General features: G+C 34.6%; 1 protein-coding gene and 1 long non-coding RNA gene across 2 annotated transcripts; both read right to left on the bottom strand.

Moving 5' to 3' along the window:
* Positions 1-2,531: 2,531 nt before the first annotated feature.
* LOC141586940 (uncharacterized) lies at positions 2,532-4,862 on the bottom strand. Its single transcript, XM_074408351.1, has 4 exons — positions 4,477-4,862; positions 4,258-4,373; positions 3,729-4,130; positions 2,532-2,866 (listed from the first exon to the last, which is right to left on the bottom strand). The coding sequence occupies exons 1-4, from the start codon at positions 4,616-4,618 to the stop codon at positions 2,798-2,800; spliced, it is 729 nt and encodes a 242-aa protein (XP_074264452.1). The 5' UTR covers positions 4,619-4,862; the 3' UTR covers positions 2,532-2,797.
* Positions 4,863-6,378: 1,516 nt separating this feature from the next.
* On the bottom strand, positions 6,379-9,737 carry LOC141658817 (uncharacterized). Its single transcript, XR_012549452.1, has 3 exons — positions 9,662-9,737; positions 8,954-9,083; positions 6,379-6,694 (listed from the first exon to the last, which is right to left on the bottom strand). It is a non-coding gene; the product is annotated as an uncharacterized LOC141658817 (long non-coding RNA).
* Positions 9,738-19,062: the final 9,325 nt, after the last annotated feature.

Below are 19,062 nucleotides of genomic sequence, written 5' to 3'. Positions count from 1 at the left end.
TTACCCTTGCATCCTTTCTTGCATAGAGCTTTGACCGTCAGTGGAAGGAGCCTAACCAGACGCGTTAGTGCCACCAGTATTACCCTTGCCTTCTTTTCCTTTCTTATTATTATTATTATTATTATTATTATTATTATTATTATTATTATTACCTTGAGGAAGCGACGAAAGACGACCAGGGATAGAGGAAGAGGATCCATCATCCCCGGATTTCGCATAGAGTGCCAAAGCAATAGTTGGGGCACTCTTAGGTAGCCCTGCTTCTTCAAGCGATAACATAGACCGAGCACGATGAAAAGGAGGAAGAGGAGTGTTTTGCCGAATTATTGTGACCAACCCCGTTGTAGGCTTCAGTTAAACCGGAAACAAGCTGTAGAACAAGACGGTTATTGGTTACAGGGGAACCAACGTTCTTCAACTGATCGGCCAAACCTTTGAGTCGTTGACAATATGCGGCGACATTAGGGAAATCCAACATAGCGGTGTGGGAGAACTCTTGTTCAAGAGTAACAGACCGAGAATTTTGATTATCGAGAAATATATCGCGTAATCGATTCCAACATTCCATTGCAGTTGATTCTTCTTCTACAATGGTCTCATGAAGGTCATTATTAATTGTAGCGTAGATCCATTATAGAACGGTGGCATCAAGAACATCCCACATCTCCTTTTCTTCATCGGTAGCCGGTGGTTTGGGACCACCAGATTTTGGCTTGACGACGTAGTGCAGCACTCCGACTTGGCCTGATTCGTAAAAAGTGCAACCCAAAGAGGATATTGGTCGTTATCCATCCCGAGAACGACGGTAAAGTGATTTTTGATGTTTGCCACGGCAAGAGCCGAGTGAAAGGAAGAGGAAGAACATTTCGGATTAGTCATGGCGGGTGGTGACGAGGTCTGATGACGTAAGGTCGAGATGAGAAGGCTGTCGTGACTAGAACGAAAGAGAAGGTGTAGAAGCGAAGGATCGATTAAACCTAGACAAAGCTGATACCATGTAGGAAAGTTAATCAGTGGTTATTATTGATACTTCCAAGGGTATTAATACAAGCGATATGCAATCGTATCTTATCTAATTACACGGGATACTTGCTAACAATATAAGCTATAAACAAGGATAGAAAGAATAATGAGAAATATTTCTTCACCTCCTCTTTCCACCCTCCACAACCAGCACAAAGCACTAATCTCCTCCTACTTCTTATTTTTAACTCTCATTACTCTCTTAATAATTACTCTCATTTCAAGTAAGGTCTTGCTGAAGATGGGTCACATCTCGTCACAAGCTGACAACGGGGGCTAAATGGGATCCATTTAAGACGGAATGTAACTATTTTCAGATAAAAAGTTAGCAAAATAACTTTCTAGCTATAACTGTTTGTCATTAAAATGGTCACATTTATCGTTAAAATGGCGACATTTAACCCGTTTTCAGTCAGTGATGAAAAGTGTCTCTCTTCGATGAAAACTTGTGTAACAATAATTGTAATTCCATACCACACTTTTAAACTACCACATCTTCAATAGTGCACATATGAAGCTGCTTATTTGTTTCTCAATGATCAAGGAGCTTTTTATCGGTATGGATTGAAACTAATTGTACTAATTATTTCACCGTTGCTACTCATTCACCCTTCCTAATACTCCGTATTTGTGTTTAGACTAAATAACAAAGACAATTCCTACAAGTAGAAAGATTATACTAGTGTCAACTGTCTATAATAGGCATTCCATCACCATCCGGCGGAAAGAGATGGTGAGGTAATTTAGACCTGTCAAACGGGTCGGGCGGGTCGGGTCCCGGGTCGGGTTATACGGGTCGGGTCAGAATACGGGTCGGGTCAAATATGGGTCGGGTCAGATACGGGTCGGGTCATACGGGTCACGGGTCGGGTTAGGGTCAGAATACGGGTCAAGAAATAATTTTTAACGCCTTTTTTAAACGATTTTTTTAATTTAAAAAATATTTTTTTTTTAAATTAAATATATTTTAAATTATTATTTTAGTCATATTCATCATATACAATAACTATATTGATATAATTATTAAAATAAAGTTTTTTTAATAATTATTTTATTATTAAATATTATAAAAGTTATATAAAATTGACTTTTTAGTTGAATTTTTAATTTTAAGTAATAAAAAAATAATTTTTTAACTATATTTTCAAATATAATATATAAATAATAATATTTTTAATAAAATTCATGATTTTCCCTTGACCCAACGGGTCGACCCGTTCGGGTCGGGTCTCGACCCTAAAATAACGGGTCATTTCGGGTTCGGGTCAAACGGGTCGCGGGTCGAGAAAACCGGGTTTATAACCCTAAGAAAACGGGTCGGGTCGGGTCGGGTTTACGGGTCGGGTCGAGTTTTGACAGGTCTATGAGGTATCAGTGTACCACTTCGTATGATCAAACTCGAAGTGCAGTAGATCACACATAAACGCACTTTCACATCCACGTTCACATTCATCCCATATTGAGGAAAGACTCCCTAAAGTTCTCACAGGTGACGATGGTTTCAAAGAGAAGTCCAAAAGCTCGTACTATCATTAATCACCACTAAAACTAAACATATTCTCGTTTAAAACCGTTGTAAGTTAAGGCTACACTCACAACCTAAATAAGGTTTAAAACAACAGCAAATGGAAGGAATTTTGTAAGAAGTCTTAACTTACAACGGTTTTAAGAGAAACCTACCTCTAAAGCTACTTTAACCACACTCTAGTCTAAATTACATCATTTTAGCTAAGCTACTTCATACCGAATCCCATTTTACATAAGAGAAACTTGCTCATGCCGTGACCATCATTACAAAAGCAATATATATTAAACCTTGGATAAACCCGAAAGCCTTCACTCCCTGCAAGACGTAAAAGATGCATAAGAATTTGTTACGAGTATAATAATCCGGGAAACCAAACTAACCATGTGGTGACCATCATTACAAAACCAAGATATATCCAATCTTTATTGACATGAGTTTGGGCTTACTGCACATTGATGTTATGAAGTTTCTCTAATTTAACATCATATATACATACTACATACAAGTACGTCTTGGGTCGGGTCCGATCAGGTCTTACAAGTTTAGTTCACGTCCTATAAATTCAGCACCTGAACCTTTAAGCTCTCAATATATTAGACCACACCAAATCTAGTTTGAGACCGTATTAACGGATCTCTTTTCATACTACATTGTTCATTTAATGTTAGGTATAATGCCTAATTGCCTTGCCTAGGACAGTGATAGAACGTCACCGGTGACGCCCAAATTGGGTGCTTCCCTCTCACATGCATTTTTAATTGAAGGGGTCTCACTCACCCCATGTGAGAGGGTGACGCCCAAATTGAGTGTCACCCGATGACGCCCTTTCATTTTTCCTTGCCTATAATGGTTGCATTGTAAACTTAAAATGAATTGTATTGAAAATTTTCCATAAAATAAGGATACTACACACATGCTAGCCAAAATCAAGTTCTATCCATGTAATTATGCAGTGGCACTCCATAACAAAGTAAACTAATTCGCCTTCTAAACGAGTTAAGTCTTTCTTTTGTAAGGCCAGTTTACACATAACTAGTTTAATTTACTGAAAAACAGAAAGGGAAAAAAGCGGTTAAAAAACCCAAACCCGTTGTACACGAACTCTTGTATAATTACGCACGAAATACTCATAGAAAATAGGGGACATAAAAGAGATTAGACAATGTAAATAATATACCTGTGAAGCAAGATTAGCGGAAATGGGCAAGGGCCCAATAGTAGCAGAGTCCACTTCACCAGTTGGCAGTGGTACAGCCGGGTTACTATTTATAAACGGTATGCTTCCGGCCTGACCAGATGGCGCCAATGCCGGTCCGGCCAAAACCCCTAAGTCAGCTGCCGGACCGGAAGCCTTCTCCCTTGGCTGGAACGGCCAAGGGTAAGCCGGTGATGACGAAACCACGCCTCCTGGTGTCGCTGGAGGCGGAATATCCGGGGGATTCGCAGGTTTCACTGCTACTGGAGTTGTAGAATTTGAAATTGTGGTTATCACAACGGCTAGTTTTTGTCCTTGTTGGCAAGGCTTGATTGTGCCGTTGTAAAAGGCGAAGTAGAAGGTCCCAGGCCTTGATGGGTGCCACTGTGGAAATGCATACAAGGTGTTCGATGAATTGTCTCAATGAACAATACTACTGGAAGCAGTGGCGGAACGAGGAATTATACTTAATGGGAGAATTAGTGAAATGAAAATGTGTTTGGAGACTTACTGTGTAGGTGGCTGAGTTGGGGTTTGAGAGAGGAGTTGCTTGACTGAAGTTGCAGTTGTTGTAAGCTTCATTGGTCCTGAATATGTACACATTGTACTCATTCTTGTGCTTGAAAACTGTAACATAAAAACTAGGAATTCAGTAATTATCATGTAGTGGCACATTGTAATGTAAGACCATTGTAGTAAAACAGATGAACTACCGGGGATGGTAACTTACTGATGGTATCTCCAATGTTGGCCTTAGGATTAGACCATTGTGTGATTCCATCAACTACAACAGTAGCACAATGTGATCTTTGCAACATAAGAAACAAGAAACAAAACCTTAGAAACACAGTAACCAAATCTACTACACCCATTATTTTCTTCTATTAAACTTCCAATTAATCTAATCAAGTAAAAACAAGAGTAATGTTGAGTGTTGAGAGTGAAGAGAATACAATGTATAGAATGTGGTGGTCACAGAAATGAAATGAAGTGGGGAGGTGGTTGTTAAACAAGAAGTGGTGGAGGCTGTGACTTTATATTACGAGTAGTCTTTGTCATTGTTCTTGAAATGCTGTTTCATGTGAAGAGAGAGGGAAGATTGTCAGGGTGTTACCCTTTTCACAGTAAAAGTGTTTTTAATGGAGGACAGTCTTGACACTTTGGGTTTTGTGATTATTTTTTTAGGGAAATGCTATATACAACCCAGTGGGTTGTATTTAAGCATTTAATATCCTTCCAAATTTGGTTTTAATTTAGAAATTATATAACAAATTACACATAAATCGATGCAATTAATGCATATATTAAGTATTTATTTCCTTTTTTAGTTTCTTATATACAACCCATTGGGTTGTATTTAGCATAACCCATTTTTTTAACCTCTAACAAAACTTACTTCTCTAGTCTCATTTTTTCTAATTGTTCATCATTAATATTGTGCATGGACTCATCATTACTCACCTTTAATCCTTTTTAAAATAGTGAGCTATTGCCTCATTATTCAAACACTAATTCTCATTTCGGACCTATTATTTTGTCTAAAGCTTTTAGGGGAATTATGTGACTATTTTTATGGCAAAATGTAATCATTTAAACTGGGCCACATTTTTATAGTAAAATATTACTTCCTCCGTTCCAATGAGTTGTATACGTTTACGTTTTGGGCACTGTTTATAAATGATGAGATTCTTCATTATAACTTCTAATATATAACATAGAAGATAGTTATGTGATATTTTTTTGAAATTGTCTTATCGAGTACGTTACGAAGATCAAATTTTTATAATTTTTAATAATGTTTAGCTGAAGATATGAGCAAAAGAAGACATGCATTGATATATGTGTATAAAGCATATGTACACAACTCATTGGAACCGAGGAAGTACCATTTAAAATGTTCGCATTTAGTTGTAAATGGGTTACGTATGACCCGTCAGAAGCTTTCAGGCGAAAATGACCTTCTGTTATTTAAAATATTTTAATTTTATGAGTTTTTTTTTTATAATAGAGTACTATGAATTTACGTAAATTGTTGCTTTTCGTCTCTCTGTCATTTGTTTACTTTTTTTTTTTTTTTTTGGGTATCTTAAAGTTATCTCCTTTAAATTCGGTTTAGCTCTTATACGTTCAGTTTAGAAAAATTAAGCTCTTATATATTCAGTTTAGTTCAGCTCTTATAAGTTTAAAAAAGTTAGGTCATGTTCATTTGGACTTAATTTCATTTCTTATAAGTTCAGTTCAATTTAGGTCCATTAAGTTTAGTTCAGTTGAGTTTAACTTATTATTAAGCTTTGTTCTTTTGGACTTAGTGTTAGAATTAATTCCCTCCATTATGGAGAAGTATGTTTCATGAGAAACATACGTAAATGAAATTCTAACTCAATGAAACTTACTTTGCATTGATCACATGAAATCAATATGAAGAGTTCCATGTACTTTATTATACTAGTTGTTCCTCCGCGCGCGATGCGCGCGGAGTCCCAAAGACCATCTCCGTCTTTTTAGAAAATATTTAGCCTGACATGATCTGAATATAATATTTAGTCATGTAACTTCTGCCTTACGTGAACTTTCTAAGGTAATAATTGTTAATAATGGCTACATATTTGTTTAGCGAAAACAAGATTAGATAATGACTATAGATGCTCGCTCGTTATCTAATTAGCTATAATTCACTGGTACATCTTATGTATAGCACTCCAACATTACGGTATTTGACCCACATTATACACCAAACGTGTAGAATGACTCTGAGAATGTTTCGTTGCTAAATAGTTTCGTATTTGGCCAACACTTAAACCCCAACATTACAGTATACATACCCAATGTACTACTAAACGAAAGAGTAGTACTGGCTAAATATTTTCCATTGACAGAGAAACGACTTCCGTGGTCACTCGTCATAACTCCAACTCAAGTGTTGTCCTGACCTTGCATTTTGTGGTTACCTGTGACATGGATAGAATCACATTAACTCGGGGAAGAGCAGATTCAATAGTCCTTATAAAGACAAACTACTCCAAAAATTTAGTTGGAAGATAACCATAATTGAACAAATTTTGAATCTGGAGACACAAGTGCCCACCTGCCTTTTCTCCATTTAGAACTTAGAACTGCACTCAACTGGCTCAACACTAATTGACATGTGATTAATGTAAGAGAGGGATCAATTTTAAACGACGTGAAAAAATACAAATTCCACGCTGTTAATCATTAAATAAAACCTTTATAGCAGGATCCTGCTCCTTGAGGTACCGCCGCCTTTGATAATGGTATGTGCAGCTCCTATGCTAAAGTATAAAAAATGATGGCAATGAGGAGGAAGAAAGAGGGGAGAGGGTTAGATTAATGAAGAAGTAAAGAAAGTTAACTAAAAAGGTTGTTAGTCCAAATTCACAATTTGTGACATTCAACACTTCACATCACCTGTAGATTTTATACAGTTAGTAGAAGGCATGTCCTTCTTGCTACTGACAGTGGTGCTACCATTTTGCATATAGTAACCATGCCTTGCTACTGACAAAGTGTCAATGGTAGTACCATCGTCCATGGCCAGGTATATTTGCGAGCTTTCTTGGTTTAGAATTGAATAAAGCCGTTAAGATGACCGATAAGCGTATAGTAACATACATCTGATCTCGGTAGCTTTGTCTATACTCACTTCAAAAACATTGTAAAACTACCGTGAATTATTATTTCTTAAAGAGTGTCCACCTTTTCTTCCTACACTCTTTATACTACATTTCAGATATCCTTGAACATTTACTTCAACTTTTTCCCTCTCCAAATTCCAGGTCCCATGGTTCCGTAAAAGGGTGAGTCACGATGTAGTCCACATCATCCCTCCTTTGCGGGGCTAACCATTGAACCTGCCACGTCGTCTCTCAGATGATTCACCACCATTGTAGATACTAAACAGATACGAATAATCAAAAGGATATCCAATAATTTCAAAATTAGTACTACCCAAAGAAACACTAAAAAAACACCAAACTTTACCCGAAAAATTACAAGAAATGACGTACACAGAACAAGGTCAGATCTTTTCATTTGTAACACGACGAAAAAGTTACACTTTGCTGTGAGAAATTTGAACAGGGGTTTAGTGTATCCTTTATATCAATATGGGAGTTTCGATACTATTAAAAATGACAAGCAAGCAGAGTGTTGAGGGCAATAGTGAGCTTTTCCAGGATGACTCTTACAACTACTGAGGTGACACCGTGACAGTAGGAACTGTTAAAAAATGGCTATGACAACAAGCCAACTAAATGCGGACCTGAGTGATTATCTTTCACAAATGGTTTAACTCTATTGAAAACAACCTAACCTTCAAAGAACGTAATCACCACCATCAAAATAACCTACCAACATCTCAAAACTCCCACTTCTGCCACTAACTTCAACATGAATACAATGAACAACACTCCCATCATCACCCAATCCAAGAAGAACCAATTCAACCACCCATCTTTCAAGCACCTATGGTAGATTGGTAAATCACAAATTATAGAATAAAACCGTCTTACAGCCTGACATGGTCCTTTTAGTAACAACTGAGTGTTTTCATACATAAAAGAACCGTCTTACAAGTATTACACGATTAATTACTCTTATTAGTTGATTGTACACCAAAGTTTAAATTTAATTTTAGAAATCCATGTACAATCCATGTATATTGATATTGCTAAGAAGGCAAAACTAAATTCAAGTGATAAAAGCAAAAAATTCAAGTGCTAAGAAGGCAAAACTAAAAGTGTAATTCTCAATCTTGACACCATATCCATCGACAATATACAATTCCCGATAAACCAAAACTAAATTCAAGTGATAAAGCAAAAAATTCAGCCTACCATTCACAAGAAGAATAAGCTAAACAAGACCTACCCCCAATACCCACCAAAGTAATTTATCTAAAGAACCAAACCTCCAGATCAAAAAATCAAACCCGAGCGGCTTAAAAACAAAGAAATCAGTATGTGATGAATTGAGCATACGAGAACCAAACACAAGAAAAATATAAACAAATCACAAAGTTGTTTATATTGTGGGAGTGTGGGACGGTGTTGAGTGAGTGCAAGGGAGAGCTTTTGTAAGAAGTGCAAAGTTCACACTTGTGTCGAGGGATTTCAGAGAAAGGAACTATGGCCGATAGTTTGGCACGATCCACAATAATACATGAATCAATCATCAAGGAAAAAACGCACCTGAGGGATGATAGTTGCTTCTGATTGTATCCTCAAAACTTAATAGACCGCAAAATGGCACATTCTTCTTTCTTTATTTGGTCGCTTCGACTTCCACTCTTAGACTTATCCAATATCAGTTCCTTGAAAGCTATTGTATAGTAAAGCAAAAAACAGATTTAAATAGATCGCAAAATGGAAGAAACAGATTCTAAACAATTAAAACCAAAACTATTTAAAGAAGAGCGCTTGTGAGATCAGAAATTTCCATAGTTCGGATATTAAACCCGCTACAAAATCATCAAAAAAATCGTACTCGTTGCAAGATGTCAAAGACTAAGTAGGTAACCAACATATTTCCTCAACTACTCAACATATTTTCATCTCTCATAAATTGAGACTCACCAAGTACTCAGTTGGCATAACTCAGGTTATGGAACATAAACTAAGAAAGGAAAATACGTGTTTGACGTAGCGAATCGAGTACACAACACCTATATTTTCAAACGAGATGATATCAATGTTTCATATCCATTAATCAATCCTAGTTTCATTACTCAATCCTAGTCAAAATAGAAAGATTGCAAACGGATGGTTGAATCCCTAAAATTTCAAAAAAGATTTAACAATTACTCATAAACTCATTGCAATCTCCGGACCAAACAAGTGGTGTACAACATGAATAAATGGCTGAATAAATGAATGTGAAAGGAGGAAGAAGAGAGACACCCAAATGAAATTGAAAGAGGCATGGCCGCTATTGTGTCGCAAATGACGGAGGTTACAAATACGGTCTTGTGTGAACGATTTGTGAGAATACGATCAAGATAATCACCCTAAGTGACCCACACAAGGTTGATGATTCCGGTTTTCATTATCGCTGTAAAAACCAAATCTAAAATCGTGTGAAAATCTGGGAATGGATAAGCGAGGGTCTAGAGCACCCTTCAATTGATTTACTACCACCAACATTATGATCATCTTCGTCACTAAAGCATGTACAAAGTATATGTTATCAAAAAATGAAAATCAACAACTAATAGAAAAACTAAAACCAGGTGAATGGAAAAGAGAGAAGGAAGAATCACTTATCGAATTCAACACTGCGGACCTAACTACGAGACGAAGAGTCAAGAAAGAGAAGGAGAAGGATAGAGAAGGAGGCGGGTAATTGGGTAAGGAAGAAAGAGATTGAGATTAGGGATTAAAAAAATGAGGAGGAGAGAATGAATAGGAAAAACGCTGTAGAGCTCGTGATAGGCACGAGAACACTGGCCTACTGTAGCCAACCCCAATATTTTCCAAAGTTCTTACATTTAGAAGGGTTTTAGATGTGGAGTTATAACTTGTCATTAGCTATAAAAGAAGAGGAAAACTACGTAGATTAGCATCCTCATTTCCTCATTGTTATATTTATTTGAGTGCTCAATAAAATTCCTAGTGCAACTATAGTGAGGACGTAGCCAAGTTGGCGAACCTTGTAAATATTGTGTCCTTATTATTTTTCCGATTCTTATTATCTTTATTATTGTGTGAGTGACTCATACCAAAAATCCCTATAAACTGGTATCAAAGCCCGGTTGGGCAGGTGAGGGAAGAGCGATCCACTAAAATTCACAATAATGGTAGAAGGCAAAATTTTGTTCGATATATTCGATGGGAAAGATTTTGCTTTCTGGAAAATGAAAATGGACTATTTATATTCAAAGAATCTGCATCTTAATTTGGAAGGCGCTAAGCCGGATTCCATGGAAAAAGAGGAGTGGGAAATCTTTGATAGACAAGCGCTAGTTGAGAAGGATGAAGGTGATCATTTGGCAGTGAATGTCGAAGATCCTATTGAGTCTTGGGTATTAAACTCTGGTGTATCATTTCACTCTTTTCCAGATAAAAATTATTCCTTTCATAAGTTTGTTGGTGAAAGGTGTGGTACTGAGCTGTACTGATTATGGGAAAATGTGATGTTAAAATCCGTACCCTGATTCGGGGTAGGTGGGAGCTAACATATGTCATGTTCATCCCGAACTTGAAAAAAAAATTGATATCTGTTGGAAAGCTCGATAAGCAGGCTACAAGGTTGTCTTTGAACAAAATTCCTGGAAAATAGTCAAGGAAGCTATAGTGGTAGCTCGTGGGATTAAGAGTGGAACTTTGTACACCACTGCAGGTGTTGTGACATGAGTAGCGTAACTGCGGGGGGATGAAGAATGAAGTTGTTTCACGAGACTTGCTGTGGGATCCGAAAACTATGCATAGTGGGCCTTACAGTAAGCACCATGGAAGTAAAGTTGGTGGCTTGAAGGCGGAAGGTGGTCCGAGAATGCACAAGGTGAATCTGGCACGCTCAAATGTGTGCGGAAATTCAAATAATTCTAATAAGGCAAGAAAGGGTGTTTCGTTTAGGTAGGAGTGCACGCCGCGAAAAACGATGAATAAAGCCCGACAAGTATGGTTGTCGGTGGGAACAAACTTGAATGGTGAAGGGTCGAGGTTGTGTAGTACCTTGGTTGAGCTCTTGCATTTAGCATGAGCAAAGACATGGTCGCATTAGGTGGAAAAGTAAAGTTGGTGTTACCTCCATAATTGTCGGGAGGTGGGAGATTGTTAGAATTAATTCCCTCCATTATGGAGAAGAATGTTTCATGAGAAACATACGTAAATGAAATTCTAACTCAACGAAACTTACTTTGCATTAATCACATGAAATCAATATGAAGAGTTTCATGTACTTTATTATATGTGGAGTTATAGCTTTTCATTAGCTATAAAAGAAGAGGAAAACTACGTAGATTAGCATCCTCATTTCCTCATTGTTATATTTGAGTGATCAATAAAATTCCTAGTGCGACTATAGTGAGGACGTAGCCAAGTTGGTGAACCTTGTAAATATTGTGTCCTTATTTTTTTTTTCCGATTCTTATTATCTTTATTATTGTGTGAGTGACTCATACCAAAAATCCCTACACTTAGTTTTCCAGTTCATCTCTTCACAAATTTTCCAGTTCAGTTCACTTCCGACAATTTTTGTCCAAGATAACAATGCCTTAGGGTGTGTTTGGATTGAGGTATTTGGAGGGAAAGGAAAGGGAGGGAGAGTATGTGATTTAAAATCCCTTATTTTGATAGCAAATAGGCTGGAGGAAAATGAATATGGGAGGGGAATGGAGATTTGGAGGGATTTATTTTCCTTCCTCAAAAGCAAATCAGAATCTTTCCACAATAGTCAATAAGATTTAGAGGGAAATTATATTCAAACTCCTACAACTCATTTCCCCTCCTCCTCCTTTCCTCCTCTTTCTCGTCCCTCCTTCCCCCTTCTCTCTCATTCCCTCCACTTTTGTTATCCAAACACACCCTTAAGCTCCTATAAATTTAGAAAAGTTAGGCTATGCTCTTTTAAACTTAAACTCAGTTCTTAAAAATTTAGTTCAATTTAGTTCAGGTCGATTCAACCCATTTCAGTTCATATCAATTTAGTTTAGTTTAGTTCAGATCAGTTCAGTTCAGTTCAATTCAATTTTTTAATACTTATAGGTTCAGTTCAGGTTCATTTAGGCTAGTTCAACGAGTTTTATTCCAAAAGAACAGGATTTAAAGCCTTTATAAGTTCAGTTAAACTCTTATAAATTCAGATGAATCAAGTCTAAATGAAAAGGGGCTTTCTCATTTATTTATCTTTCTATTTTGATGAACAATTTAATATACCCATTCATTTGAATGCATTTGTTATCCAATTATAATACCTATAAATGGTCACATTTGCTTTTCTAGATCTTTGTGACCCCGCGAAGGTGGGAGTATAAATATTCATCATGGATTATTTGAAAGTCGGTTCAAAATCAATTTAGCATATTCTTATGACGAGAGAACCGCAACCGTTATTTTTTACTTCGTACTTAGCTGACAAGCACGAAGTAAAAGCAAAATCAGGAGATAGATTCGAACTCTAATACCGCAACGGCTCAAAAGGGAGTGTGAGTTCCCACTTCTCACCTAATTTGTGATGAATCATGATATTAAGTTTTTTCTTTTTTTAACCAAAGCTAAAAGTACAAGTGATTTTGTTTTATTTAACAAAGAGTGCAAGAAGCGAATAGATGTGATTAATGGGATGATGGGGTTATTATCATTCAAGAATCATTGCAACTTTGATTTATCTTTGAAACCTGGACTCTTTTTAGTCACAGTGATTATTAATGTACGCAAAACTAAAGGTTTTCTTGGGAGATGAGATATAAATATGACTCATTATATGCAAATATATTAGTTTTATTTTGCTTTTAAATATTTTATCTTTCTGCTAAATAAGCTTTTAGGTTACTTTAATTAGTGGTTAGAGTCTTTTGACTTTATAAACATGTCATGATTCTAGAGTTCTGTGGCCTAAAGACTGACAGCTTCTAACTTAATCTCCCGTGCATTTGAAATTATGAATAATGCTACTAAACTGATTATTTCTGACACAGAATATACTCAAGATCTAAGCTCTGTGTGTGTGTCTAGATTTTTTAATGAGTACACTACACTACTACATGGCCATTAGAAAGGTTGAGCATATACATATGGTATTGTTTTTTCTTATTTTTTTTAGATTGGAGGGTTTACCGTCAATAATAATGTATAATTTCCTCGTCGTGGGTGCTCTCATGAAAAAGTAAACAGGTAGCCAAAGAATTTGCTCCATTTACATGTGAAATGTGATTAAATTTCTGACCTCATGCTTAAGGGATAAATGAACAACCACCACACCAAATTAAACTCATTTGGTTGCATATGGGATTATTAATTGATTCAGATTTATTGGCATTCTAGGTTAGTAAATTGTACTTCGCATAACATAAATTTTCAAATAAAAATCTTGGATGGTATGGTACGGTTCTAAATAAAAAACCCAACATATTTTATTTTTGTACTCGTATGTCATTATGCATCTTACAACAATCTTGCAATTTTTATTTTTATTTTGGTGCATGGCAGGGGCTAGCCCGAAAATAATGGTTAGCCATAAATCAAAAGGAGGAAAGTGTAATAAAGTTGGCTCTATGCCAACCTACCGCTCTATTTGCCTCTCAATAGATATGCTTCAATTTAACTGAGCCATGAGCTTCTTAAATGAGATCTTTATATCTTTTGATGATGATCAATGTTTTCAAAAATAATTTGGCAACGGTCTTGCAATTTGGCAAGCAAGAGACTTACTTATTTTGCAAATGTACTAACGATGATGATCAATGTTTTCAAAAATAATTTTATTCTATCCAGTTTAATATACACACTCGATTTTATAGCCTCCAATATCAAACTTTGATCATGTTTTCTTTGTTTTCATACTACTTTTTTGAGTTTCTCCATCAAATAATAATGTTATGAAATATTATTAGATGATAAATGTAAATATGTTTGTGTTAAGATTTTTTAAATATATTTTTAACATGGCTTTTGATGAGTTTTCAAAACTTTGGCCCTGAAAAAAGCAGCTTTTTCATGAGGTTAAAAGCTCTATTTGGTAAAATTACCTGAAAAAGTAGCTGAAAACTGAAAAAGTAACTGAAAATTAAGAGTTGATAAGGTAACTGATTATATAAAAATTGTTTGACAAATTAGCTGAAAAAATAACTGATTTTGAATGAAATGACGTAAAAGGATATAATAATTAAGAAGAATTACAAATAACCATCACGTATTTGCGATTTTTTACAAATAACCACCATGTATTTCATTTTTTACAAATAACCCCCAAACGTTTGTGTATTTAATGTAAATCGTCACTAAACGAGTCGGGAAATAAGAAAAACGAGTCTCGGGTCAATTATACGATGGTGATTGGGGAGTATACGTAAAGGTTTGAGGGTTATTTGTAAAAAATAGAAATACATCGTAAAAAACCGCAAATACGTGATGGTTATTTGTAATCTCTTATATACTAAAAGAATAGCTGAACTAACAAATTTTCCTACAAAAAGAATCTTTTTAAATAAGGAAACTATTGATAATTTAATTGTATTCACTAATAAAGGAAATTGATAATTAAAAAATGTAATTTTATTATATAATTATTTTCATTAAAATTAATCTTTTGATCAAATTATATAATTTTCACTAAACACTAAACTATAATATTTTATTTAAAGTATAAATACTATTAAATTTTAAACTATTAAATCTTTATTAATACTATTATTTGAGAATGACTTGACTCATACTATTCATGCTATGTATAAACAAAAATATAAATCGTTTTGATTACTTTTATGACAAAAAAATTGAGAGAAATTATAAATTGGAATCATTAGCTTTGTGGTATAAAAAAAACTTTTTTTAAAAAATACATTTCAACACATTACTCAATTCTCTTGAATTATTTTTCATTTTTTTACTCGAAAAAAAATACAATAACGAGAAAAATGAACAATTAATGAGATACCACTATTATTTCATAGTTGAATTTTACTCAGTTTTCTTGGTTACGGTTCAATTTTTATTTCTCATATCAAAATATAATGACATGAAATATGAAAAATTAATGGAGTGTTAATTTAGCATGATTAAGTAATACAAAAATAAAAACTCTATAAATACCGCGCATTCATTACGCGGGATCTAAACTAGGTTTTCCTAATAATTATTTAGTACAATAAATTGAAAGGGTAAAAGGTAGGGGACTATAAAACTGAATCAGGTAGCTTGTTTCTCAAATGTTACCCATGGCTTGCTTGGATTGAGGGTAAAAGGAGAGGAATGAATATAGGAGTAATAATTAAGGTGCATTTTCCATGTTTGGCATGAGAGTAATTATTCACCTCCTGAATCTATTACCCTCGTGAAAGGGTAATACATTATCCACCCTTCCCCCTAGGTAATGATTAAGAGAGTAAAACATCTACTCGGTAATCATTACTCTTATATGTCAAACCTATCATCAAGGAACTCATTACCCAAGTAATTAACTTTCCCAGTAATTATCTCACCCAATTAAAACTTACCCCCTGATTATTTCCTGGATTCCAGGCAAACCAGTAGCTTATTTGTTTACTTGTCAAACACTTGCAAAAAATTAAGGTAGATGAAAATTTGGTCAAAGAAGCTACTAGTCATATGAGTTACCTGAAATGCATTGTCAAATAAAGCCTTTGACCTAAAACTAATGTTCAACAATGGAGTAATGTTTCAAAAATTCAAAGGTTAACTCAATTATTAACCGAGTAGTTTAATATCTAATTTAAATTGAGTTTTTCTTTCCTTACTCGTGCACAATTAAAAATGAGTAAAATTAATTAAGACTCGTTAATCATTACACACACTCGCATTATCCACTGACAAGGACCTCAGCTTAACGTCAGCCACTTTTAAAAACATGTTTTAAGTCGAGGACTGTGGAGCAAGGATTTTCTCTAGGACAACTATTAATAGAGTAAATTATACTCGGAAAAACCCGAAAAAATTCCGATTTGTTTAGCAGAAAAATGAGAGACCTCGCCTCTCGCCAACACCCATAAATCCACCACTACATGTCACTTTCCTTTTCCTTAACTGGAATGAATTCAAACTACTTGAGGTAAGTATATTTTAGAGGCAAAATAAAATTAGGCCGTAAAGAAAAAGATGATGAAATCTAAAAATCTGAGCAATAGGTATGTGAGAACTGAGAAGAATTAAAAGACAGTTGCAGTAGTCCAGAAGTAAGTAAAGGTAGTGAATAATTGCACAATGATTATTCAATTAATGTTGAAAGGTGTTGTTGACTCGAGAAAGTGCCGCCCTAACCTAATTGTTGGTTTTCAACTTAGGCTTCATAATATAGACTTAGCTAAGCTATATGTGAAAAAAGAGATTTATGTGGCCTTAAAGGACGAGAATTAGAGTGCACACATACAAAGCTTTAAATACCAACAAAGTTGCATAAGAAATAGGTTAAATTATAACTTCGTCACTGATGAGAGTGAATAATATCCCAGTAGTATTATGATTTGCACATTAAAATGAATGGTGTACGTAATCCAAAAATTTATTTGAGAAGGATTCATACACCTCATTCTTTTCATTATCTGTTAACGGGTAGGATTTAATTTGGAAAAAAAAATAACAGTTTAGATTAATTTACAAAGTATGAAAATAGAGGAGATTGAAGTGTGTAACCAAATCTAGACCATTTATTTTGTCTAGAGAAAATCATGTCAATTTGTAAAAGATAGTTATGGGAGAAAAGAGAAATGGAGAGATTTTTCATGTTCCTTATGACTTAATTTCCGCTCATTTCAATTTATCACGGCTTTATTCAGATCCTCAACTCTTTTTAGCCGAAAAACCGGGACTAAGATAAAAAAAAAATAATAAAAAAAAAGGACTTCTCATCAGCCGGTAGACCGTGATACTTCTGGTGCAACCAGTGGATCAAAAAAAGTTAATCCGTGATACTTCTGGTGCAACCAGTGGATCAAAAAAAGTTAATCTGAGAAAAAATTTAAGTGAAAGTATGTACTTCCTCCGTTCCGGTCAATTATTTTCTTTGGTTTTGGCACAATAATCAAGGAAAGAGGAGATGACTAATTCTTAAATGACGAGTGGAATAAATAGGGAGTGAAGGATTATAAAATAGAAAGGACAACAATTGACTAAGATAACTCAAAATGGAATAAGACAACAAATGACCGGAACATAAGGAATATATCCCCTACTACTAAGAGAATACAAATTCTCTTAGTTTTCCCTCCAAAAAGCATCTAGCTAAATAAGGTAATAAATAAAATTTTCTTTCATTATATTATTATCTTTTCAATGAATATATTCTAATAAATAAACTCTTATTTTTTAAATAAATTCATAATTATGATGTTTTCATTAAAATAAAATAAAATTGATATTAAACTATAAAGTATAAGTTGCTAAATTTTTCAGTAATGTAATAATTATTACTGTAGAGAATAACTTGACACATTCTTACTATTAGCTTCGTGACAAAAAACATTCACTAAAATAAATTCACAACTTAAATACATTTTTTTATTAGTTTTCCATTTCCATTTTTTGTTTCATATCAAAATCTAATGGAGTGAACTGATAAATATTAATGAGATGCAAATTTAAAAAATATAAATCCTCCTATATACTGAGAGAATACAACTTATCGAAAGTTTTCCCTCCAAAATGCTCAAACTTATATATGGAAATAAATTAGATTTTATTTATTAAGCTAATTTTCCATTTAAAATAATCTATATATAACAATTGTATTCCTATTATTAATTTCGGGACGGAAAAAAGAATTTTTTTAAAAATAATTTGATGTAGTTAAAATATTTTCATAAAAAAACACAATTCATGGAATTATTCATTTCTTTTGATTTATTTTAATATTAGTTATTTTTTATAAAAATTCGTGAGATATAAATCTAAAATCTGTAAATAATGCACTAAAAATTAAAAGGCCTATATTTACCGCGCATTTGCGCGGGATCTACACTAGTTATTTACAAAAAGGAAAAAACTTGTAAATTTTGAAATTGGTTTAGCAAAAGAGAGGAGGCATGTAGGAAGAATTCAGGGTTAAGCGAGAAAAGGTGTGTGGAGAAGACAACAGGCCATTAACGTCCAAAAGAAAGCACAATTGTTAAATGAGATTATAAATCGCATAATTAGCATTCCGATTAATACTATTATAGCGTTTGTATTCTTTTGTGAGAGTCACGACAAATTGAAGCATATATGTATTTGTGGTATGAAGTACGAGGACAATAGCGACAAGACAAGCGTATAACACCAACTACTACTTGTTCACCATCCTATGCAATATCACCCCCTTTGTGCCCTACGCTTTTTTGCTTTTCTACTCCTCTTTCAACATCACGTTTTCTCAATGGAAAGAACTCATAAGTAATTGAAGATTTTAGAGTATATACTTCGTATAAATTTGATATGAAATAAGATACCCCGTATCAAACGAAGATGTCTTAGTCTACCGATTAAGACAGAAATACTGTGAACAAAAAGTTTCAGGTTCGAATCCCACTAAGTGCGCGCTTCGTTCGACCCAAAAAAAAAAAAAAATACTTCGTATCAATTATATGTAAAGAAGATTGCGCTACTCACGTCAAGTAGATGGGATGGAACCCAAAAATGAGACATAGGATTCG

This window comes from Silene latifolia, chromosome 6, assembly GCF_048544455.1.
Source record: "Silene latifolia isolate original U9 population chromosome 6, ASM4854445v1, whole genome shotgun sequence".
Classification (NCBI taxonomy): domain Eukaryota; kingdom Viridiplantae; phylum Streptophyta; class Magnoliopsida; order Caryophyllales; family Caryophyllaceae; genus Silene; species Silene latifolia.
The sequence above is the reverse complement of the archived record's forward strand: the minus strand, read 5'-3'. Positions and strand labels throughout refer to the sequence as shown.

Coding starts and splice junctions, on each gene's coding strand:
- LOC141586940 (XM_074408351.1), bottom strand. CDS start 4,618: ATGGGTGTAGTAGATTTGGTTACTGTGTTTCTAAGGTTTTGTTTCTTG. Junction 4,374..4,476: donor CAACATTGGAGATACCATCA/GTAAGTTACCAT, acceptor TTTATGTTACAG/TTTTCAAGCACAAGAATGAG. Junction 4,131..4,257: donor CCAACTCAGCCACCTACACA/GTAAGTCTCCAA, acceptor GCATTTCCACAG/TGGCACCCATCAAGGCCTGG.